The sequence below is a fragment of the Anas platyrhynchos genome, chromosome 3 (assembly GCF_047663525.1).
Source record: "Anas platyrhynchos isolate ZD024472 breed Pekin duck chromosome 3, IASCAAS_PekinDuck_T2T, whole genome shotgun sequence".
Taxonomy (NCBI): domain Eukaryota; kingdom Metazoa; phylum Chordata; class Aves; order Anseriformes; family Anatidae; genus Anas; species Anas platyrhynchos.
The window spans coordinates 29,627,659-29,653,841 of NC_092589.1; the positions used below are offsets into that span (position 1 = coordinate 29,627,659).

The 26,183-nt window shown below is 39.2% G+C and overlaps 1 protein-coding gene across 2 annotated transcripts; it reads right to left on the bottom strand.

Annotated features, from left to right (window-relative positions):
* Positions 1–630: 630 nt before the first annotated feature.
* OPN3 (opsin 3) lies at positions 631–24,956 on the bottom strand. 2 transcript variants are annotated; one of them, XR_003496180.3, is made up of 5 exons: positions 24,263–24,956; positions 11,086–11,405; positions 9,804–10,055; positions 3,753–4,128; positions 631–819 (listed from the first exon to the last, which is right to left on the bottom strand). XR_003496180.3 is itself a non-coding variant. In XM_013103448.5 (4 exons), exons 1-4 carry the CDS (start codon positions 24,612–24,614, stop codon positions 3,865–3,867), a joined length of 1,188 nt encoding a protein of 395 aa, XP_012958902.3. In that variant the 5' UTR covers positions 24,615–24,955; the 3' UTR covers positions 1,557–3,864. The 2 variants fall into 2 exon arrangements, 1 of the variants encoding a protein (XP_012958902.3); XM_013103448.5 differs by lacking the exon at positions 631–819 and having other exon boundaries at positions 1,557–4,128; positions 24,263–24,955.
* Between the last annotated feature and the right edge of the window lie 1,227 nt (positions 24,957–26,183).

Genomic DNA, 26,183 nt, shown 5'->3' on the forward strand with positions numbered 1-26,183 from the left:
GTCTTTTACTCCTTGAAAGAGATACTTAAATACCTAGCAGATACTTTCATACTGAGCTGTTTATATATGGGTCAAATATCAATTTGTGAAATCTTTTGCCACCAGCACTAGATTTTTTTTTTTTATCCTTTATGTCTGAATATTATATAGTTGATTTTTGTTCTTGAGCTGAAGGCTGTTGATATAAGCTAAGGATAAATATATCGTGCTAAACCATCCAGAAAAAAAACAGCCTTTAACAATACTATACTTGAATATCCATTTCATTCAGCTATTGCTGCAGTACTTTAGCAGAAAATGGCATCCTCTGCTACTGGTGTTATGCAAAGAATGGGAGTACAAAAGATAATGCTTGTGAATACTGATTTCCTGACTGACTTAATCACTGTGATAAAAGATAATGTCTCAGTACTATAAAACCCAACTTTTCTGCATGAAGTCAGTTACATTCAGCATAAATCTAGCTCATTCTGGGAGCTAAAAAAGGATGGTTATAAGGCTGCAGAGCAGATCTGCATTATGCATCCTATAGTTTCAATGAAACTTTGTTAAAAGAAATGAATTGACTCTGAGGCTATCATGGTACTCACCACACCTGCTGCTTCCCTTTGTATGATGGGATCATTAAAATTCTTAAACTAGTTTATTTAAAACTTCTGTTAATTGTGTGCCCTTCTCATCTCTTCTCATTCTTTTGCCCTTCATGATTTCTCCTTTATTTTCCTCTTTCTTTCCTCTTTTTTACTCTTTCTGAATTTGTTACTTTACGAACAGTGAATGGTCCAAGTGTGAATCCTAAGCATCTTCCTCTTCCATTCCCTGTAATGGGAGAGAAAGGACCCACATAAGTCTCTGCATCTCCATTGGAATAAACTAGCCAGTTATTGTTCATCCTCAGAACAGAAGACAAAGAGACTTAAAATTAAAAAACAATAACAGATCTGTAAATAACCTGGTGATACTCTCATAACTGTACATTACAATACTTAAGTTCTATAGCAGGGTGTGAGTTTTGCATCAGTGTTGCAGTTAAAAGATGAGCAAATGAGACTGCAGCATGTTAATTAACTACACGTAACCACATTTACACATCTAGTGGTGCTTTACAGAGCTGCGACTGTCACTCTAAATGGTTTACAAATTGATTCATTTTAGGCCACCCATTTACATGAAATAGCAAAAAATAACAAATTTACAATCGTTTTTATTGTTTAGTTTTCCTGTGTTGTTATCTAATTGTAATTGTTCTGTGTATTGTAGCAGTAAATGTGTCTTACATAAATTGTTTTAAAAATACATATACTGTTATTCTTAATTACTTAAATTTTACCTTCAGAAATCTGAACAATAGACAGTTTCTCTTTACACTAAATTCACCCTGTGGTTTTTCTACCAGAGGGGGAAAAAAAAATATTCAATTGCAATCTTGAAATATTATTGTTTTCTCAGTTCCTAATGATACCCTTTCAAGCCATCTCCAAGAGGTAGTGATGTCAAACCAACTCCCTCTCAATAGAAAAATAATATTTCACAGAGAACACATTAATATAAATAAAATAAATTTAATTACTTATTGAAGGCTCAACATACAGAAAACACTAAAATATCAAACATTTTATTAAAAGGATGGAATCATTTTATGGAACTCATGTACATATTTCTCTTTTGTAAATATAAAAGTGCATAGATGTAGTGATCCTTGGCTGAAAATGAAATTTTTAACATTGAAACAAACATGCTTTTGTAAGGGCAGACCTTTGACATAATAAGACAAATTATTTATGCATTTATAGCAAAACAAAAATAACAAAAACAAATACTAGTATATATCATCTGTTTTCTCTTGGATTATGATTTAATCTAGAAAACAGAGTGGACTCTAGATGTACTTTTTAGCCAGATTACCAGTTCTGACACTCTAGAAGGGTACATGAATAAGGAATTTGTCTCTTCAAAGGCACTGGCACAAACACCTCTATCACTTATTTCAAGTTGAGGTCATTGCTCCCTACTCCCAGAAAATAGCTGACAGCTGCATCTGGTGTCTGATTTTGTTTTATTTAAAGTTTTGTTCTTTACCATGAGATCAATATCTGATAGTACTGGCAGTCATTCTGCATGTTGCCCATATACCTCTCAAAGATTTACCCCCAGAGGAATCAAGTCATTTCTTAACATTTTTTTCCACACAGCTTTTACCAAGTGTTTACCAATATAAGGGATGTGGTAGAGAATTAACCCCCGTACTAGAAAATTATTTCTCTACCTTCCTTATCCAACGTGACAGGCAGCCATGTCCAGAACAGAATCCTGTCATCATTTGGTACCAGCAACATTTACAACGGTGAGAAAAAATCTCTGTATCTGTTGTGTTTGCTGATCTCTAAGTCTGGCAGTCATTACTCCCACTGCAACTTAGGCAGAGTTTCCTCTGCTGTATCTAACTGTTACTTTTGCCAAAGTGCCAGAGCAGGTTAAGCATTAACATAGGCTGAGGCTCCTGCTCCATGTACAGAATAACTTGTATGCAGGATAAAGATCAGTAAAGTACATACTTTAACAAAACACAAACATTCTCCTTTATCAGTGCCTGGTCCTTTGATCTGTATGATTTTTCTCACCACACAGCTCAGTAGTCCCACCAGACAGCATGGAGAGAATGGCTTGCTGAGTACACATAGCCTTCTGGTGGCTGTTGGTTTAACTACAGCCCCAGTCATTGTGGATTTCACTTTTTTTTTTCCTTCCTTGAAAACTACCAAGTCAGACAAACTAAACCCCAGCCAAACTCAAAAATTACTCTTTCCTAAGAGCTCTGTGTAGTGGGAGTGCTGGCAATTCAGGGAATAATAGGATAACTGAGGCTGCAGGAGTCTCAGGAGTCTCTAATCTAACCTCTTCCATTGCTCGTCTGTCTACAGATTTGAAAAAAACTTTTCCTTATATCCTGTTTGAATCTCTTATTTCAGTTGACGCCTATCTGTCATCCTTTCAGCATGCATCACCCTGAACGTCATAGTTCCATCTTCTAGAAAACCTCTTCACTGCTATTGGAAGGTCGCTATTAGGGTCCCCTGAAGATTTCTTTTCACCAGGCTGATCAAATGCAGATCCTCCAGTCTCTCTTACAGGCCAAGTGTTCTGAACCCTGACAACCTTGATTTACCCCACTGAGTTTACTCTAGTTTATAGGTGCCTTTCTTCTACTAGAGGTTCCAAAACTGGATGCAGTATCTAGACATGGTCTAGTGAGTGATGAGTCAAGACACATAATCATTTCAGCCCGCCTACCAGCCGTTTTCCACAGAGCTGCATCCCAGGCAGCCAGGGCCTGGCCTGTTGTGCTGTGTGGTTCTTCCTCCCCAAGTGCAGGACTTTGCATTTAATCTTGTTGAATTCTCTAACACTTCTGTCAGACCATTCCTCCAGCCTGACCAAGTTCTTCAGAATGGCAGTCCTGTCCTTGAGCCTACAGACTGCTCCCGCCCAGCTTGAAGTTATCTTCAAAATCAACAAAAGCACACTTGTCACCTCCTCCAGGTCACTGATAAAGATAGATGGATCCCAAGACAGACCCCTGCAGAACTCTGCTTGTTACTGACTGCTAAGTAGAGTAAAACCTACTAAACATTATCATAATCTTTAAGAAAATTCAGAGTAAAAACATCCATCAACAAGCTTGGCACAGATGCAGAGACGTCTGTATTGTGACCAAAACCAGACTGCCTGCAGAGCTTCAGATGAAGAATTACCTCAGTATTTCACAGCTTAATATGGCTTCCTTGGCAGCCCACTGGCACTATTATTGAAACCAGTCTCCAGCCCAAATAGTCCATCAGTTTCCAATGACTCTTCAGCTCATCCTTATAGTGGCTTTACTTGGATGACATTTACTTTTGTTCCATTTTCTTTACTGTTATCATCTATTTGTTGAGTGTCATCACTGGTGATAATAAAAATGATAGAGGAAGAGCTAAATGTGACTTTCTTCTTTGGCCTATCCCCTCCTTTTTGAGACATTACTATTGGTCGTATTGGTTTGTCATTCTCTTCTCCTGGGGTCTCTTTCGCAGTCCTCTGGAATCTCATCAAGCGAAAGCACAAGAGTTGCAAAAGGCATTGTCGAAACTGTAAGAGAAAATAAACAGAATGAAATTACAATTTGCTAAGCGTTCACTATTCTATATGATCCAGTGAAGACAGCAATACAGTAAATAACTCAAAATAACCTATTTCTTGTTCTGAGTTGGTGCCAGTGCCATAACAAACAAACAGGCTTTTTAGTGGGCACTTTTTCCCATACACACTCCAAAGGATTCAATAGAATCACGTGGCCAGTAGAGGGCACCGAAATGCAATCTAATATTTTACCATCAGCAAGCTCTGCAGTCAACAAAGAACAAGAATAAGCCCCAGAACATGCCATAGGTATTCTCTCTGAGTATTCAAAAATATAGCTTGATCTAGCAGGGGAAGAATGTTCTCAGAAGCACTTCACAGGAGGATGTACAGGGAATGAACAAAGGGGGGGAGGGGGAGGTACAATGAAAGTGAAGTTTTCCATTTATACAACTCCAGAGACCGAAATTTTAACAAAAGCATTTAATAATACCAATGTAAAATAAAGTTTCAAAAGTTGGTAACACAAAACTATATCGTTCCCTTTGAATAGGTAAGGAATGGAAGCCTTTCAGCTAACTAGAAGCCACTTATGATACAGGCAGTCTATTCTACCTTGAGACTTAATAACACAAGGTTTTCAGTGAAAGCTCTTGTCAGTAAATAAGAGAACAATTCCAGTAATACCATTGTTCTAAATGCTCCAATTATGGCCTTCCCTTCACAAAACAGAGCATTCAAGTTCAAGGGTTAGAAGATGCATTAAGTAGTTCCATGTTTGTGCACATCTAAAGCTCAAATGTGACTCTTTGGGGAAATTCTCTGGTTTTACAAAAAGTGTATTAAAAAAGTTATTAAATAACTCATAATAAGACATGTCTGGAATACTTGGAAAGCACTTAAACACACACACACAGTAGGACATCTTTCTTAAAAGCCTGCTATTTGGCTGTTTTAAAAATTACTCTATATTATCCTGCATGGCCACTGACTTCATCTAGTTGTTATGCAAGAAGTTCTCTAGTACGTTAATATTGAACAAAGCTTTGGTATAGAAAATTAATCCTACTCTTACACAGGGGAGGCAGGTAGGTCCTGTTGGGAAGGGAGCCTAGGAAGATGGAGAAAGGTGATCTGGTGTTGTAAAACACAACAGAATGGTCATGTGGAAGCCCTGAAGTTTTCAGAGATAACGTGGTACCTCTGAGCAGCATGGATGTGAGAAGGCACAAGCATGTTAGCGTAGGTCAGATACATGAAGGATATAATAGGGAAGAATTGGTTTATTATTCCTATAAAAATACAGAAGGTAAGCAAAAATAAATCACTTTGGTCTTAATCTGGAATTAGAGGTGAGTGAAAAACATTTCACGATGCATCTCCAATATGTTTAGCTGAATCATTCTCTTCGTGCCTATGACTTTACTGGCATTGTGCCTGCTGTTGGTTTGATTTGCTTCCTGGTATCAGAACCTACAAAATCTTTTTCAGATTAAACTAATCAATCTGACATCCAGGTACAAAGTCATAGCCACCATATTAAAATGACCCAGTTGAAAATACTCTTTTGGAGCATGACTGTTGTCAGGGTCCTAAGCAAGGCTCCGAGGGTCTGCAGCCCCTTTCCTCCCTCTGCTCCTCCAGGGTTTAGCTCCCCATATCCAGGGCTGGCTCTGATACCATGCAGCTGTGTAACAATTGTGAGATATGTTCATCTGATTCATGTCAATATGGAACAATGCTAGGGCCGCATGGTATGATGAATGTGACCTTCTGTGCTACATACCCTTGTATAACCACAAGTCTAAGAAAACAGAGTGGTTAATGTATATAGTTCTTGTACCTTGCAAAGGGATGTTTTAGCAATTCCTGTCAATAGAGAGCTTGAAGGGAAATGTATTTGTAGGCTTTTCCTTGAAGTCTCTGAGATCTGGGGGGGGGGGGGAGGGGGTCAGAATAGCTGCTAACTATTATGACTATTTATTGCAACTATTGCATGGGACACTATGCCAGTCTCTGTTATCTGGCCAGTGGCCAGGAGATTAAGGAGATGGGGAAAGCTCAAGAACGACTAAAAGACAAAGCTTGCAGGGGATGTTGCACAAGTCTCGGACATACAGCCAAGTTGGACAAAGGAGAAGGACAAGAGGGAGGAAGACTATGAGCCTTCAGCATGAGAGACCCCCAGAGGGACCACCGGAGACTGATATGCACGCTCCAGTAGGAGGGTTTGGATTCCGGAAAATAATTATAATAACCTTGTTTTTTTTAGAAGTAGTAATGAATATGTATTAGCCTAGGAGCATAAAAATCAGCTGCTTGATGTAACTGGTGTGCGTCTCGGTGGAGCAGAGACTCCCGGCGCACCCAGCACTGTTTGCTTACCTCTATTCCTTTAATAAATTGTAAACTTTAATTATAGTCCTATTTTGAAGACTGAGCCATTTATTACACAATGAATCAGCCTGCCATGAAAATAGCAGTGTAGGAAGACCTACAAGATGCCACACTGGGGGCCTCCTGCTTCCACTCAGGAGCAGCACTGACACTCAGCTTTGCCCTTGGTCCTGGCCTAAGCTGCACTGCAGCTATGCATTTGCCAGGCCATACATCAGGCTGATTGGACCCATTGACTTGGCTGCCTTGTGTCTGGACTGCTGATTGGCCCTGGCTGTTCCCTGGTAATTGCACACGAGTGTAGGAAGTCACAGAAAATTCCACCTCTACAATAAGTTAAAGGTAATGAAAACCCAGGGAAGTCCTTCTGGCAATCATTTGTTTTGCTTCTTTTTAACCCTTTGTCTACTGATTCTACTATACTTAAATTCCAGATATCTTTAACTATATATCCTTGATTTCAGAGGTTTACAGTGTGAAGTTACATTTCTATTTAACATTCTGGGTTATAGTGAAGCTATTTTAACGTCTAAACAAATTCACCAGCTCTGCTCAGCTACACTCAGTAGTCATCTTTATAGTACTGATGATTTACAGAAAGAAGTAAATTACCTGGTTCCACATCCTTTACAAGCTACTGCTAACTCCAAACACTCTCACTCTTTCTCTGCTCTGTAGAGCAGCAAAATAAGCTAGTTTACACCATTAAATCAGCAGTCTGCTTTTCAAAATGAAGACTATAAATGTAGACGGAAAGTTGTTTTTCCTTATAGATAAATACACCTTCTTAACCATAAAAAAGTATCTCCAAAATGCACTTGACTGTCATCCATATGAGATTCTGGCTTTGAGTAAAATAAAGCTCTGAGAAATGTTATTGGTGTATTTATTTTTTTCACCAAAATTGCAAATTCATCAAGACAGAAATGATCTAAAACAGTCTGTCAGATTTTGTAAGATGTTTATTTAAAAACCAGATGGAAACATTTTAAGAAAAGAATGTTTCACTTTTGTATTTATAGGTTACCTTTTTAATACTGTACACTTAGAAATTTTTAAATTCCTAAAAAGTTATAATTCTTTTGTCACTATTTGTGATTAAACAGAATTTCAGTGTGCTCTTTCCACCCCCCTCCATCTTTCTTCCAGATACCAACTGAACAGATACTTACTTCTGCATTCAGTGTTCTATGCTTTCCATGGTTGAACACCTGAGAAGTAATATATTAGGAGCATGTGTTCCTAAAAGTTTTCTATCTAGGCTTAAGCAGAAACTGGAATATGGATAATGGTTTAATTTCCTGGTATTTTCAAGAAGGGTCAGAAAGAAGACCCTAGCAATTACAGGCCTGTCAGTCTCACGTCAGTGCCTGGTAAAATCGTGGAGAAGATGGTTCTCGAACTTATTGAGGTGCACCTGGGGGACAAAGCAGTCATTGGTCCCAGCCAGCATGGGTTTGTGAAGGGTAGGTCCTGCCTAACTAACCTGATTTCCTTTTATGATAAGATCACCCGTATGGTGGACCAAGGGAAACCAGCTGATGTGATTTTTTTGGACTTCAGCAAGGCTTTTGACACGGTTTCCCATAGGATCCTACTGGACAAAATGTCCACCATACAGCTAAATAAAAACATCATACGATGGGTGAGCAATTGGCTAACGGGCAGGGCCCAAAGGGTTATGGTAAATGGGGCTGCGTCAGGCTGGCGGGCGGTCACCAGTGGGGTCCCTCAAGGCTCCATTTTAGGGCCGGTACTTTTCAATATTTTTATAAACGATCTGGATGTAGGAATAGAAGGCATTTTGAGCAAGTTTGCTGATGACACCAAACTTGGAGGAGTTGTGGACTCGAATGAGGGTGGAAAGGCCTTGCAGAGGGATCTGGATAGGTTGGAGAGCTGGGCGATCACCAACCGCATGAAGTTCAATAAGAGCAAGTGCCAGGTCCTGCACCTGGGACGGGGAAACCCTGGCTGCATGTACAGACTGGGCGATGAGACGCTGGAGAGCAGCCTAGAAGAGAGGGATCTGGGGGTCGTGGTAGACAACGAGTTGAATATGACCCGGCAGTGTGCCCTGGCAGCCAGGAGGGCCAACCGTGTCCTGGGGTGCATCAAGCACGGCATCGCTAGTAGGTCGAGGGAGGTGATTGTCCCGCTCTACTCTGCACTGGTGCGGCCTCACCTCGAGTACTGTGTGCAGTTCTGGGCACCACAGTATAAAAAGGACATGAAACTGATGGAGAGTGTCCAGAGGAGGGCTACGAAGATGGTGAAAGGCCTGGAGGGGAAGACGTACGAGGAACGGCTGAGGTCACTGGGCCTGTTCAGCCTGGAGAAGAGGAGGCTGAGGGGAGACCTCATCGCAGTCTACAACTTCCTCGTAAGGGGGTGTCGAGAGGCAGGAGACCTTTTCTCCATTAACACCAGCGACAGGACCCGTGGGAACGGGGTTAAGCTGAGGCAGGGGAAGTTTAGGCTTGACATCAGGAGGGGGTTCTTCACAGAGAGAGTGGTTGCACACTGGAACAGGCTCCCCAGGGAAGTGGTCACTGCACCGAGCCTGACTGAATTTAAGAAGAGATTGGACTGTGCACTTAGTCACATGGTCTGAACTTTTGGGTAGACCTGTGCGGTGTCAAGAGTTGGACTTGATGATCCTTAAGGGTCCATTCCAACTCAGGATATTCTATGATTCTGTGATTCTATTTTAACATTAGTGAAACACCCTCACTTAATACTCACTTTGCAAAACCCTAATGTCAGATTGTTAACAGGCTCTCTCTCATGTTTCTGTGAGCACACTTATTTGAAACACTATGCTGTGTTGTTCAATCTTTGTGTTAGCATAATGTAAGTGTCAGAGAAGCAATGGTCTGTTTTTCCTGAAAAACAGACATTGGACATTCTGAATTTTGTCTGATGGACTTCTACTGTTGTAAAGGCGTGATTCAGATAGGATTTTCTAAGTGTAGCCCATTTTCAGGGTAAATTGTCAAAACCAAATGCTTACAGTTTCAGTGGAAGAGTTCCTTCCCCTCCCTTTCATATGAATGCTCACCTGTATAATTCAGACATCTAAAATCCAATTTCTCATAAACTATTACTTTAAGCACAATCTGCGTTTTTAATTTACTAGATTTTTGGCCATTTATCCTTGCTGTTCAAACCAAAAAATCTAGTCAGAAAAATCTAGTCTTTACAGATCAAAGTAAATCAGATCTAGACTCCACAACTGTGGCACAGGCTACTGATTATTCAAATAACAACATTTTTCATGTACCTACCTTTCTACTCATGAAAATATAGATGACTGGATTATAAGCAGTGCTTGACTTGGCAAAGAAAGATGGGATGATAGCTACTGTTGGAGTTACAAGGTTGCCATAGCCATATGTTACTAGAAGGGAGACCACTGCATAGGGCATCCAACAAATAAGGAAGGTAGAGATCATTAAGAAACACATCTTAGCCACCTTCTTTTCGTATTTTAGAAGTCTGATCACTTGAACAGTCTGAAAATCTTCCACACTGCGAAGCTATAGAAGAAAAAGGAAAAGTAAGAGCACTGAATACTTCTTCTTTAATTTACAAATAACTAATTCACTAACAGTTTTAGGTACAAATGTTATACACTCATTTTTATCAACTACGGTTCTTCTGCAAGCTTGCATCGTGCTTCCCAGACTTATTGTATACATTAAATAATGTAAAAACTTTAGATAACTAACTTGCCTTCACCCATTAACATAAGCAAGTTCAGATTACATTTAGCAGCCCTTAGTCTGAAAACTTAGACAATCCTGTAAGTTTGTTTCTTCCCTCTGAAGATAGTTGATAACAATTTGATAAACAGATTTCTCTAAACTGTTCTGCCACTGAGCTTGTTACCCTGAAGTTATAAAATTTCTACTTTAATCAGAATAGTAGTCAGCAGGTTCCCAATGTCATTTGTGTGAATCTGATAAAATGCAGAAATGATGGGACACATATGTGAACATCCTCAGCAATAGCTGTCAGTTGTGCTGATACTGTTGATCACAAACTTGAGTGGGTCTGTTAGACTGATTATCCACAGAATATTAAACATTATCAATTCCTGACCCTGAAGATACAGACTGAACATGGTTGCCTGAACATGGAAACTGGTTTAACAGAGCTTAGTCTCCTCTTGGAAGAGTTTTACAGGGTTATCCTCTCAAGAGCAATGAAGAGGAGAGAGAGATTTATTTAATAATAAGAACTGAGACCAAAGATTTTTCCCCTCTGTTTTAAGGAAGGATCTACTGTCAATCAGTGGGCAGGAACAGTTCCCTAATCTGCCTTTTATTTCTAACTCACCTGTAACTCACAAACTACTCAACATATAAGTCTTGGTAGCTCTAGGCTGGTTGTCTTTCAACCATACACCCTTTCTAGTGGTCCCTGACATGGCTGAACATTAAGGTCCTGAAGTTTGAACAGGAAGTGAGAGTGCAGATTCAGGCTCTGATCCAAGTTTAAGAAATGCTGGTACAATACATAACTGAAAATATTTGATTAAAAGGAGCCTTATTTCCATCAACTTACCATTCTTACTGCATATAGAATATGTCCATAGCAATAGGCCATGATCACAACAGGTACAACCAGACAGCCAAGAAAAAAAAAGAGCACAAAGGAGGTGTCATTGGGGTCTTTTGACTTCCAGTCCACCGAGCAACCTAATCCATGAATTTCCAATGTGTATCTGTTCCAGCCCAAAAGAGGTGCTCCGGTCCAGGCCAATGAATAGAGCCAGATGTATGTGATAGCCCGCCAGGACCAGGAGAAGTCAATCACTTTTGCATGGACCACTCGAATGTAGCGTTCATAGGCGAGAACAGTGAGAGTCATAATTGAAACAATTCCTGTAAGAAAAGTAAAGAAAATCAATTAAATCATTCACAAACATTGTAAAATGAACCCAAGTCCTCTTGATAACTTGGTGGCAAAGGAAACATTTAATTCAAGAATAGTTAGTTCATATTACGAGTCTAACACTAATAAGCTTTTTAGGTGACACCTCAGTAATCGTTATCTACTAACTCAAACAGTACTCTAATTTCAGAGCTACTCAGAGTAGGGTATTACAATCTGCCCCATGGTGTATGGTGGACAGAAAGTAGGACAAATAAAAAGGATGACTGAACTAATACTTTTTCCTAAATGTTAGTTCATTAAGTGACGGATCATGCTCCAAGGTTTTTTGTTCAGTTTTGGTGATTTTTTTCCTTCCTTTCTTTTAAGAAAAAGCTGCCATATAAAAATGTGATAACAAACAATAACACTGTTATGAATCGAGACAATTCAGAGCTGACACTGACATCAGGGAAAGCCTTCAAGAACTGGGAACACTGAAATACACTTAACATTAATAAAATGACTAGCAGAATTACAACGACTATCAAGATATCAAGATTTCATGCAAGTCTTTCTATTAGAGAAAAAAAAAAAAAAAAAAAAAACACAGATAAAGAAAAGCATTACGTAGTTGAAGGAGTCCTCTCTGGAAGAGATCTGTTTGAGTTTCCTGTCTTGCAGGTATCATAGAAAAAATACCATAGTCCTCATTTCAATTATTTCTGCATTCTCTGTCCACCTCAACCACACTACACACTTAATGTATCAAGACAGAAACGCTGTTATTTTCAGCTCTCAGCATTATTCTATCCAGACACTTTAATGAAGTCAAGGAAATTCTGTCCTGAGTAGGACATAAGGATATCAGTTTCAATGGTCTATGAAATTTAATGATAAAGAGCAAATCTGCCCATCATGCATATACCAGTCAACTGAAATCTCTGTTAAGATTCAAACATCAAGCTCATATACTTTTAAACAACACAGCCTGAACACAAAAGGGTTTTGCAGCACTCTGTGTACGAATACTTGTGTCTGTATACTTTTTATCTAATAAGCAGGATGGGTATTTATCACACATTCCCATAGCGTTTCATTTTTTCAAGTACATTCATATTAATCACAACATTCATTTATACAGGTGGGAGAAGGTTAAATGTGCAGATCTTGCTGCTAGAAAGAAAATAACCATTTTAGCAGTCAGAAACCTTCAAAGGATATCACAAACATCTCAACTCACTTAAAAAAAAAGAATAAACATTAAGGAATACAAATCAACAATTTGAGCACCAGCCACATGAATTTTAGGAAGACTACTAAAAATAACAAAATCTAGGGAAACATTTAACCTCTGTGTCAATATGTTAATCCACAAAATCAGCATACTACTACTAACCAAGTATCTCACAGAAGGTTATGCTTTAAGAGATCTGTAAGAAAGCTGATTTGTCCTGCAAGTATCAGAGGATTTTTAATTTATTTATAAGTTCATGAGTTCAGAAATCTTTCTTGATTAACAGGAAACCGACATGTTTTTGTCATTTAATTATACGTCTTCTCCATTCTGCATCAACGTGTATCCAAAGCATGTCTGACAATTTCAGCAACATCTTTGAGAAAGAAGCATTGATTAGCGCAAGTAATTCTAGAGTAGCCTCATGGATAAACCATTAAAATGGGATATGAACCAGGTTTCAGATCTGTGAATAATTTGGAGTAAAGACTGGAAACCCTGTATGTTATTTCAGTTTCTCACCTATTGGGAATTCCAGCTATATGGGTATGCACTTTGTGGCAACAAATTCCATTATGAGGCTGCAAAGCTGTAAAAGCAGAAAAATGCCCAAGGGCCTTATACAGCTCTAAGTACCAAGGGCTAGGATATGCTTGCCACCTCCACACTTAGCGACGCGAACATAATACAGTGGCAGAAACCTTCAAAACATCTATTCAAGCCTGACCTGCCGTGGTCCATGTGCAATGTGCACTTTGACAGTGTGCAGATTTTTCCACATACTAATACTGCTTTTGAGTTACAACCAAATTTCTACATAACAAAAAAAATCTTCATTGCGTTACCTACAGCTTACTTAGGTAATTGCCTGCACCTCTGCTGCAGTTATCCTGCAGGTGGGAAACTTCTCAAATGAGCAAATTATAGTTAAATTGAAGCAGGGAAGGGAGAATTTATACATTTCAGTAGGTGAAATTTAATTCAATTGGAGATTTTAGCTTTGATGTTAAGGGATGGCTTCAAGCAGCAGTTGTGATATATTCAGCAACCTACACAATACTTCTGGAATTTTGCAGTTATAATTAAAAAATGAAGGAGATGTACATCCTTTTGAGCTTACTTTAAGTTTGCTACTTTTTTTTCCTGTTGTAATGTAGGATTCAATTAAATATATTCTATGTTCCTACTAATGCCACTAGCAAGATTAGAAAAAAATGACATCTAAGACAGCTAAAGAATAATGGTTTTATGCGTATATATATACACACACACTCACACAGGCACAGTGTTAATGAAGTAAACGAGAGCTTTTCCACAAGAACTATCTAGTTACACAGTTCAATGGGCTCAATAAAAAAAAATAAAAATAAAAATAAAAAATTCATTTTGAGAGCATCCCCAAATGGATTTAAGAGTTCATTTTCTTTAAGTTTTCATACCTGCTTCTAATAAACTCCTATCCCTGACAGATTTATTTGCAGAAGTCTTGCAGTCAGTCTGTAATCAAACAACTTTTCATCTTTAGAGAAAACAGTTTGGGAATCAATAATAACTACCAAATAAGCTTGCCACATACACACATATCTGTTTGTCCTTGAAGCCAAAGCTGTTATATGAAAACAACTTCTATAAAAGCTAATCCTCTAGATTTTATGGGTTTTTGTTCTGTAAGATTACTAGCTGGTGATTTTAGATAAAAAGCTAAAACTAGAAACAGATATATAAAACTTTACCCTTGCATTCATATTTTGTTATATGTAGTGTTTATTTCATTTTTATACATCCAGGTTTTTCCCAACAAATGTCAAATAAGCTCTAGAGAGGCCAAATGAAGTTTATTATGGTTGATTGCAAACAGTTCATGAGTGAATCCTGCATCCTTCACTCAAGCAAAATTAATAATAAACATTAATAGGGCCTCTGTACCTAAGAACTTTATCCATTCTCCTCTTTAGATCTTAACTCAAATCTTTCAGAATTATTTCTTTCTGAATCTTTTTCTATATTAGGCTCCACTTCACTGTCTCTTAATGGCCTTTCTAATGTGAATGATTTCTTCTTTTAAAACATTGATATACTAGAACATTTATTTTACATCCTAAGAGATCATTCTTTATGGTTTGTTCACAGCTCTGTGTCTTTGCCCAGCATTAACACTATACCCTCACGTCAGGAAGGATGGAGGGAGTGGGTGGCAGGTCAAAGTTAAAGGACTTAAATGTGGGATTGTATACAAAGCAATAAAAAGCATCAGTTATTTGCAATTCAGAGAAGACTGTTAAATTCATCCTGATAATAAATATATGTTAAATATGACGCTGAACTGGTTGAATCATCTATTAAAAGTCCATTTAATGGATCTGATTGGATATCTATGCTGGGCGTTAAAGATTCTCTGCTTCTCCTGTGGTCATTAAGCCTTCTTGGCATAACCTATAGTTTCAGGCAATTAGGAGTAACACATACCTGTAGCCACCTTAATTTTCAAACAATATGCAGGACACCATAAAAATCATAATATAGTTTGGATGACAGATTCATTTCTAAATTTGAGGAAATATGGCCTTAATTTCTGTACCTTTCTACTCATCAAACTTTCAGGCAAATTTGAGCTGTAGTATCTCATTAATTTCCCTACTATAATGTATTTTCTTACATATCCCTGGAAGTCTTTAAAAGACGTTTAGATGTAGAGCTTAGGGATATGGTTTAGTGGGGACTGTTAGCGTTAGGTCAGAGGTTGGACTCGATGATCTTGAGGTCTCTTCCAACCTAGAAATTCTGTGATTCTGTGATATTCAGATCTAAAATTGAAAGGCAACTTAAAATTAGGTTCTACTGTAAATAAATAAATAAATCCAGAATGCTAATCTCATCTAATTCAGATTAAAATAGGAGTAAAATCAAGGTTTAAACTTGTATTACCAGCCGCAGTTCCCCTCTACTCACAAGCAAAGGGTTGAAAACAACTTTTCTAATGTGAGTGAAAAAACAACCTTGTTCTGGATCTCATAGCAAAACACAGGGGTTTTGTTTTGTGTCCTGTCTTTGCACCCCTGTCCCCCCTCGTCCCAGTCCCATTCCCCCACCCCCTCAGCATTGATTAACTCTTAATATTGATTTCTCTTTGTTGAAATTAGCTTTGATGTCGATTTTCATAAAGATTCCAGGAGCTGAACACAAAAGAGCAGGTAGAGGGTAAATGTCCTTTAACTACCCATATGCTGAACCACAGGGACTGGCAAGCACGTACCTGGTGATACTGGAAACAATCTTTAGTAATGAAGGTATCATAAGCAATTTATGAGACTATGTTCTGTGAGGTTGAGGCTTCCTGGGCCTTGGGGGGAAGGTAGCAGTGCTGTTTTCAATATTATCTTGTGAATGGCTGCATGCATCTGGTATTTGGATTTACATTGGCTAGTGAAACTCTGTGCAGATCCTCTTTCATACATGATGTGGATCATTTCTTTGAAAGGCTACATTCAGGGAATTTCACATGTCAAATAAATAGAATATTCTTCAGATATATAATGTGTCTCTCCAGATGCCTCAATGCCCCCTTAGTGCTGAGCTAACAATTTGAGTGGAACAATACTCAAGTAGAACAGCAGGAGCTGTCAGCTGACTCCTAAAATTTTCAGCTGATAATGCAGGAAAGAAAGAAACTCTACACAGTGTTACCTAGAATAGGCACATACAGGAAAAAAATAATCTCATGCAAGTAGAACATTTCTCATTTTCTCAAAGAGTCTCTGAAACCTGTTTTCAGAGATAACCCTTTCATGTCTCCACAGTTGCACACACATACCTGGCCCATCTTCTATTTTGCCCACCTTTGTTATTTTTGTTTCAGTACTGCTGCCAATTAATATCTTGCATATTGCACATTTCAGTGGGAAAGGATATAAATACATAGTAGTAGCAACTACACCTACTGATTTTTCTTTGTATACTCAAAAATCAAGCTGAAAGACAAATCTATAACCACAAAGGATCTCAAGTCACATTTACCATTAAAGAAGTGAGAATATGGCCCATTTCTACAAGGATATGTATTAACTGTTTCAAGTTTCATTATTGTGATTGAGATACCTGTCACTACTTCTACATGCCACTTTCTGCTGTCAGTCCTGTCAATTAATTAGTCTAAAATAGCCCCTGTGAAGCAACCACAAATCTTTGGTTTCGAGCCATTTAAGTTAAAGAGGACTCCATCCATCTTCCTTTCTTCCCCATCAGGAAATCAAAATATGTGAACTTTCAATCAATTTTGGTTGGCTGGTAAACAGCAGGCTGCAGTGTCTGTTGTAACCACTGAATTTAAAGGTGTTCCTTGAATTAAGCCAAATCCTGGCAGGGATTTGTCAAGAGCACAGAGATGCAAGGCTTTTTGTGCTGTCCCCACAGAAACACGGTGCTTTATGTAATGCCATACTTTGATTGGGATCAACAGTGGCAGTTCTCACCTAGAAGAACCTTGCTTTTTTTAGCATGGGATATACACACATCATCTGTTTTCTTGCACTGCTTCCAGACACCTTTTGTAAGACCTACATACGTGCAAAGCTCCATTCATTTTCCATATGCAAATCAAGTTTTGTGGCCCAGTGCAGAGGAACACACTGAACTTTACATTATTATTTTTTTCTTTTCTAAGCAGCTTTTCTGGGAAATGATGGAGATTTCATCCAGGATGAGTTGCACATTTTAATATGATGAACTATGTGTTGATTAAAAAAAAAAAAGTGTTATAGAAAGCCATTAATGGTTATTATTTGGATATTAGACCCTAGTATGCAAACCTTTTAAGAGCCATACGTGAGAATTCATTACTTTGACTCCCATAACAAAAATATGCATTTCAAAATGTTTTTACCTGAAGCTATTTATTCTTGAGATCTAGGTAGTATGATTCAAGACTAAGGCCCAAGATCCTGAAGATTGATTTAACTTACTAGTAAGTCACAGACTTTCAAACTGACCAATATTTATAGATAATGGTCATCTGATCCACAGATTTTCATCTTAGAATACTCCTTTCTTCAAGCACTGATTATAAACACTGTGTTAAGGAACTACGGATGCTATTTTAACTCTGATTTAAGCCTGGGCAATTGCATCCGCATGAGTAAGATCATTCTCATTTAAATTGTGTAAGTTAAACATAGCAGAACAGAAGCGTATTCTTGTTTAAGCCAGTGGCATACAATTTCTATGTTGCAGCTTGTACTCTTCTCCAGTAGCAAGCCACTGAGAATTAGAAATGGATGGTATACTATTTCTTATTTAAGAAAAAAAAAATCCACAGAAGCTATTTTTTGTTGTTGTTTGTTTGTTTTTTGTTTTCCTGCTGGATACTGCACTTGGTATAGGTATCATCACATCTCATATGTAACTTTCTATTTATTTTGTTTGTCCAGAAGTCATGATACATCTTATGATACATATTCTTGATACATCATAAAATAATTCAAGCTACACAGTGTAGGTCATCATGGAGAAGAGTGAAAAACACATATCAGCTGCAGTGTATCATTCCACACAGTGTGTCTATTCTGATTTTTAAAATATTAATTAGAAAGCAATATTGCAACACTCTTCAGAAACAGATGTGTTAGCTTCATCTAACAATACCCACAGTTGCTCCTGCCTTCTCCCTGCAATATATAACTTACTTGGATTCTGTTTGCCATACTGCCCACCAAAACATGGCTTGTGATGCAGACAGAGTGGGTATCAGATACACATTCCTGACAACTGAGCAACTCTGCAAAGTAACTACAACATTTTCTGTGATTCTATAGGAAACGGACTCTCTGTCAGGGAGCATAGTGATAGGACAAAGAATAATGTCTTTAAACCAAAAGTGGTAGATTTAGATTAGATATAGGGAAGAAATTCTTCATTTATAGGGTGGTGAAGCCCTGGAACAGGTTACCTAGAGAAGCTGTGGATGCCCCATCCCTTGAGGTGTTAAAGGCCATGTTGGATGAGGCATTGGACAACTTGGCCTAGTGGAAGGTGTCCCTGCCTATGGGAGTGGCAGGGGGATGGAATTGGTAGTATTCTGTGATTCCATAATACAGCAAAGAAAATTCACTTTTGAGACAGACCAAGGCTTCTGTCAAAGAGCGTATTATTTTTCATACCAGTTAAGACTTAACCTGCATCTCAGTGCTGAATAACTTTTTTGCATGTCTTAGAGGAGAAAACCCCTCTTCTGCAAGCCCTCCTCATCTCCTTCACAACAGAACAGCTAAATGCCATCTATTCAGTTGAAACAACTTATTGTCCATGGCAAGACAAGGCATTACTACACTATTTTGTATTACTTAATATATAACCAAATCTATTTGAATTCAGCAATTAAGTTTTAGAGTATATTTTTGGTGACAACTATGTATTGTTGCTTATTTTTCAACAAATTTTAGCATCCATAGCCTAATCTAGATAGGTGAAAAAATCACTTCTCCTGGACAGAACACATTTCCAAGTACATTTTATATACACCTCCACTATGAAAATAGCGTAGAATTAATCACCTCCTCCATGTTCAACACTGATTAATTCACTTCAAATTGCTAAAAATTGCTAAAGCTGAAAGCATGCTGATCAAGTCTCCAGCTGTCTGTAATGGAAGACCTTAAAACCGTCTGCCGAGTAATAGAAAATGCTTTTAGTGATATTAAATCAGTGCACATAACATGTATTGGTAATGCGAGACAGGGGTACAGGGTATCACTCTTTCACGGCATGTAGAAGGAGCCTTAGATAAACCTGTGGATGCACACTTCTTTTGCACACATCAAGTTCTGCAACAGTCACTGTCAGTTAAGAGTCTTATTTGTCTGTGAAAGGCCAGAAAACACACAGATTATTCACCTTTAGTGTGTTACTCTATAATTAAACAAATAGTTACTTCAGGCAAAAAGAGTAAACTTCTCTGTTAAAGAGACATTTGGGTGTACTTAACTGTCAAGCATCTTTAGTTCTTATACCCAAACATACACTCAATGATAACAGAAAACCTTCTAGGTACGAGTTGTGTAACTAAATCAGATTTAGGGATTACCCAGATCTCTACTACTTGCAGCTTGGTTGACTACTACAGACAGGAAAAGAGTCAAGGTTTTATGTAAAGAAGGGTTGGCTCAGTGGGACCGGCACAGAGTTGACTGCACAACTCTGTGGAAAGGTGACCTACACAGTTTTAATACATCACTTAACTGAAGTAGGTGTTTTATTCCATTGGGACAGCACAACTGTTAAAAATCAGCAGTCAGTAAGCTAAACTAGATAAGGATCACTGTCCAAAACATACAACTGTGACATCAAAACTTAAACTTGTCAGTACTCATTTGATGAAATGATGACAGTTTTGCACTCTGGCGAGCAGATTGTCTCCACACCATCCTCAGTACCTATACATTGTAAAGGTTAAACCAAAGTTCAAGTCCAGAAAAAACATCCAGCAGTAGCACCAACAGCAAGCCCCAGTCTGCACAAGGAGCAGAAATTACTACATGGGCTTGCCTAATTATAATGTTATGATAATGCAAATGTAGACAATTGCAAGGAACATAAAAATAGCTGATTGTTTATCCCTAGACAGACAATCTGAAGCTATATGACTTTCTTCTCAACAGAAAAGCTTTGAAACATGCAAATTTGCTTACAGTGCATAAGGTCTGGATCTCAAGTGCCTCCAATTAGCTAGACTGACTGGTAAAATGAGAAGCACTTTTGCAAATGAAATATTCAGATGCTCTGATACAAAATTCCTAGGAGAAGCATAGAGAGAGCTCTCTTTGCTGTGACTTTTTTCAAAAAAAAAAAAAAAAAAGAAAAAAAGTTGTCATCATGACGTAACAAAGACTTCTGAAAACGCAGATGTTACCACTTCGTTTTTTAATCTCATACTCCACCTATAACAACATATGTAAAAATTATAAATACAGCTGCATGATCACAATTTTCAAAGTGAATTCTGATTCTGGATTATTAACTACAGTAATTGGAAAGAATGCAATTTTCAAAACTTGTTATAAATATTCCTGAGTTTAAAATGAAAGTCACAATTGTTTTAAAGTAGTTTTAATCATGTGTCTTAAACTTGTTCATTATTAGGGAAAATCATAGCTTAAATCACTGCAAACTTGTGTTGCTCAAGATTGAAGTGCTATAAAGTCAACGGTGAATATAATGCCACTATTTAAAATTGTTTCCATTCATCTTCCACATGGAGGCTGTTTGAGTTCATGACACAAATACTTTTGTTACCAGAAGTAGCTAAACACAGAGGTAGGCCAGGATCAGGATATCAAGTTCTTAGCATAAGCTGCAATATAGCCACAGAAGGGGTGGTGCTTTTCAACCTTATACATCTCAAATTCAAAAGCTTTCCTTCAACTTGTCATTTATAGATCATCTATAAACTATAGAACTATTTCTGGAAGGCATGTCCTATGAGTAGAGGCTGAGGATACTTGTTTGTCTAGCTTGGAAAAAGAAGGTCAAGGGGCAGCCTCACTGCTCCCTGCAGCCTCTGAAGGAGGGACAGTACAGAGGGAGGTGCCGATCTCTGCTCCCTGGTCAACAATGACAACTTGCACCAGGGGAGCCTCAGAATTTTCCCCTTCAGGGAAAATTTATTCACTGTGAGGGTGGTCAAACACCAGAAGGGGTTTTCCAGCGCAGTGGTTGATGGCCCATGCTTATCAGTGTTCAAGAGGTATTTGAACAATGCACTTTAACTTTTGGTTAGCCCTAAAGAGGGCAGGCAGTGGACTCAATCTTCATAGGCCCCTTCCCATTGAACTATTCTATCATATTAACCACAGAAGACATCTTAGAATATCAGCTGCTCTCCCAAGAAAAACAAGATCAAAACTGAACAGCCTTTGGACTGGAAGGGTACAGAAAACTTCATATGACAAAGTACAAGCTCATGCACAAGAATGTAATCACTTTACAGTAAATAAACAGGCTTTGGTCATTCCACATGAAGTAGCTGGACTGTGTCCAAACCCAGCAGACAAACCTTCATCAGTGAAGTAACCTGATGGTGTTTGTTATTATGATTTAATGGACTTCACAGCCATGGTATCGGAACTACCCCCACTTTATTCTAGAAACGTCTTTATTAGGTCACTCTGGTTTACTTAAGTTGAAAGCTACAAAGCTGCAACTGTCTTGCTTAGTGATAGCCTTTACTTTTAAATGTCAATTTAGAACAGTTGATTTCACGTGTTTTCTGATCAGTGAGCATACTCTTTCTTCCCAAAACTTCTCAAAAGAGGGTTACACTGTAACAATCATTGCTAGTTACTATGCATACAAGACTTCATTGCCTTACCTTCCCCTCCCCCCAACCTCCCGTCAACCCTTACTCCAAGAAAATAGCTGACTTGGGCTTTTATATTCGAGAGAATATAAAAGTGCATTTGTAAGTGTAATACCTAGTTACTCTGAATGAAATCCCCAATCAGGGATCAACCACCACTAGCACCAAAAAAGAAAACACCTTCAAGGCATTGCTCTCTTCATAGACATATTAAGTATTGAAAATAGAAGCTGTGGTGGCAATAGTCCAGATGATAAATAGAGAAGGGTGATGTTACTTGCAGGGCATCATTGTTTTTTCAGTATTGACACGCCTCTGCTCTCCTACTCAGGGAACTACATATCTTCTCTATCAGAGAAGAGCAATCTTTGTATTTCCAGCAGAGAACATGGAAGCATTGGTATGTACAAAAGGAAACCTTAAGACTAGAAGTAACTTTACTGTGCTACTGACAAATTATAATAACCAAGTGAAATATTTTCGATTACTTGACATGGCAGCTGAACCAACTCAGGAATATCTGACACCTTAACTGAAGTGGTGCATTTACTCTCCACTTCCATGGAAAAGACTCCACACACAAACATGTGCTTTTCTAATACATCATAAAAAAATTCTACTCACTGAAGCACACTATGTGAGAGGAAAATAACATTACCAAGCACAGGAAGATGTGGTTTTGCAAACCAAAATGCTACTTAGATCATTCTGTAATTAAGACCCGTGAGTTTGCCTACTTTTCTTTGTAAATAATCTTTATATAAGAAAGCAATGCAGGAAAGCATCAACATAAAATATAGTGACCAAATAGTGACTAAATAGTGACAATATAGTAACTAAAAACCAAAAATGAGAAGACACATATGATCAAGCATTTTGCTTCCTAATTTATATCTCATTATTTCTACTTATTCCATCTTTGGAAGATAAGAGATGATTACTATGGTTTACTCTTTTTTTCCCCCGTTACCCTTACTATACCTCTTATTTTTTGACCTATATACAAAATATCATCATTCAAAATTTTAAGTATAACACATTAGGGATAAAGATAGTAACTGAAAGATACTTAACTTCTCCTGTGTATGTTTAACGTTCAATTGCCTGGCAGAACCAAATAGGAAATGCCCAAGTTTCTCAAGTATTTGAAACGGTCTGACTGATATAGTCAGCCTTACGTTAGCTGGGTCCTCTAGTATTTCCCCTCCTAACACTAGGAACAAATGTTTAAAAGCTATGCACCATTAAAATTATTATGCAATACCAAAGCCTGCACAAAGGTCTAACTACAGCCTGAATCCACCTGCCTCCCAAGATCCAAGATTTTTGCTACTGTATGCAGCAGCAGCCAAATCAATCACGAGGAACCACACACCTTCATCCCAGCAGTCTAACAAAAGCACACTTAAGTGCCACATGAAACAAAGATTAGGCAGGAAAGCTGCAATCCTTACAAGAGACATTAAATTACCTTAATAAATCCAATTTTCAGTGAACACACATTTTGTGAGCACGTGCAGTAATCCACCTCGCAGTTGCACACCTCTGATAGAAAGAAAAAGAACTTTAAAATGAACTTTTTGTTCCTGGCTAGCACTTGCCTTCACCATTATGAACACAATCCTGTAATTTACATCACCCCCTATCAGTAAATGAATAAATATCTATATTCTTTTTAACAGGCTGCATGTCTGTTAAATACACACCTGGACTACATTCTGCTCTTTTGCAAACTTCTGTAAAGGTTAAGTATGAATCTCAGAAAAGAACACAGAAATGTTATGTGGGGAGGGTGGGAGGGGTTGTGTTTTGGGTTTTGGTTTGATTTGTTTGTTTGTTTTTGTTTGTTTTGGTGGGTTTGTTTGGATGAAACTAGTGGAAGTACTTCTACAGTGCTGAAAATCCCCTTTCACAGGAAGCAGTGATTTTGCAAATAGCACTCTGACACTGTTACAACTGAAAGATAATACTTGAGTTTCACATAGGGATAAGAAAAAAATAAATAAATAAAAAATTAAGGTGCTACCATGTTTGGGATAGTTTTATAGACCGAGAAGTCCAAACACTTGGGGAGGCTGCACCCCTCCTGCTGTAAAATGGCACGTTTAGAGTAAACCATCAGTTTTCTATCAGCACCACTGCTGAAGCTGTGCACGTTCCTCACCCAGAGGCTAAGGCATTTCCCACAGAACACACAGCTCTCCGTGCCAAGTGCCTCCATCGGGCTGGGCCGGGCTGAGGGGGCGGCTGTTGGTGACAAGAGGGGAAGGAAGGGCAGCACCCACCGAAGAGGCTGTTGCTGAAGCCGTCCCAGACGCAGCCGGCGGCGTCCCAGACCCAGCGGCTCCTCAGGCAGGACATGAAGGTGAGGCTCACGCCGAAGACGGACACCAGCAGGTCGCTGAGGCTGATGTTGACGAGGAAGAGGTTGGTGGGCGTGCGGAGCCGCTTGAACTTGTAGTAGAGCACCAGCACCAGCAAGTTGTTGCACAAGCCCAGCACGCCGATGGTGGCGATGAGCAGCGCCAGCAGCTCGTAGGTGCCGGCGCTGAAGGGGGGCCGCTCGCCCGGCGCCTCCTGCTCCGCCGCGGGGGGCTCCAGAAGGCTGGTGGCGGCCGAGCCGTTCCCCCAGGGCATGGCTCACGGGCTGCCGGAGCGCAGCCACAGCGGGGCTCATCCCCTCCGAGCTCCCCGGCACTACTGCAGCCCGGTAACTAGAGCAGCAGGAGGAGGAGCCCTCTCCGCCTTCCCGCCCACGGAGGGCGAGCCCTCAGGCGGTGTCGCCCGTGCATGCCATGAGGTGCTGCCGCCGGGCGGCCCTCAGCGGCTCCGGCTCAGCCTCGCCTGTCGGTGAGCAGCCTGGTTGTGACCGGGATGGGGCTGCTGCCTCCTCTGCCGTGACATGTTCCGTGTGTTTCTGCTCCCTGAAGCTGCTTTCCTGAGCGCTTCCCGCCAGGGAGCTCCGTGTGGGGCAGTCCGGCTTTACGCCGTGCTTCAGGAACGGGTGGAAACTGCTGAGCCGCTGTTTGGACTCCAGATGTCTCACCAGTGACACCGCCCTCCCCTTCCCCTCTGTGGACGTAGTTTCTATAAAGACTGGCTTTTTTATTATTATTTTTTCCCTAGTGAGTCTGAGTTTGCGGTCTTTGCTTACACGTCTAGGAGGTGCAGCAGAGGAGAAAGGTGTTTGCCCACAGCCCTCTGAGATGGCTGCAGCAGCTGCATCTTCACAAAGCAACTGGCAGCATTATTTTTGATTCCCAGGTAAACTTACGCAAGTGAATTATTTATTTATTTATTTATTTATTGGTCAGACACCATGAGGCAAGTAAGTCACGTCAGGTACTGAAGCTAACACTATGAAGTCACCTATTTTTGTATCTTTGTTTCCAGTGTGTGTTGTGCAAAAATGGTATAGAAGCCTGCCTTCCTACAACTGTAGCTGGTAGTAGTCAAGGAGTTGAAGTAATCCCCAGCTGTGCTAGGTTAACTGTACTGTCTCCAAACTGAGCTTTTATTCCTGAATATGTATGCCTGTAATTTTTGCTCAGCCAAGCTTTAGGCCTAACACACCTTGCCAGATGAAACATCAGTCTTCCCCACAGGAAGGCCTCCAGTTTATTTGCTGACCCACACACATTCTTATTGGAAGTCAGGTGCATTAAGAACACCGATAGGGGCCAGCCTTCACTGGGATCAGACAAAACTTTCAGTTTAGATCTCTTCTTAGTTCAGATTATATAAAGAAGACCATATATGTCAGCTAGAGAAGCAATAGAATTTTCATAGAAATGTGGCCTGGCAAACAAACAATACCTGCTTGTTTTGTGTTTGTTTGTTTGTTTGTGTTTTTCCTCTGAACATAAATAATGGTGTTAAGAGGGGTGATAGGAGAATATGATTCCTGAGACTGAGACTGAAAACACTGGTAGTTGAGGTAGTCTTGATGTCTTTCAAGATGCCTACATGAACACAAATTATGGGCTTGCAGTGGCAATTTTACATGACAAACTAGTGCTGTAATTCTTATCAATATAAACTTTATGTACAATATTTTCAAATTCATCAAATATGACATAATCAATAACTGAACCCTAGTTGTAAAACATAGTTGTCTATTTCTTGATCACTGGTCTTCCATCTTTTCTGTTTACAAAAGCAGTAGGAGCAGACATCTTTCTCAAATTAATTATATTACCCCATACA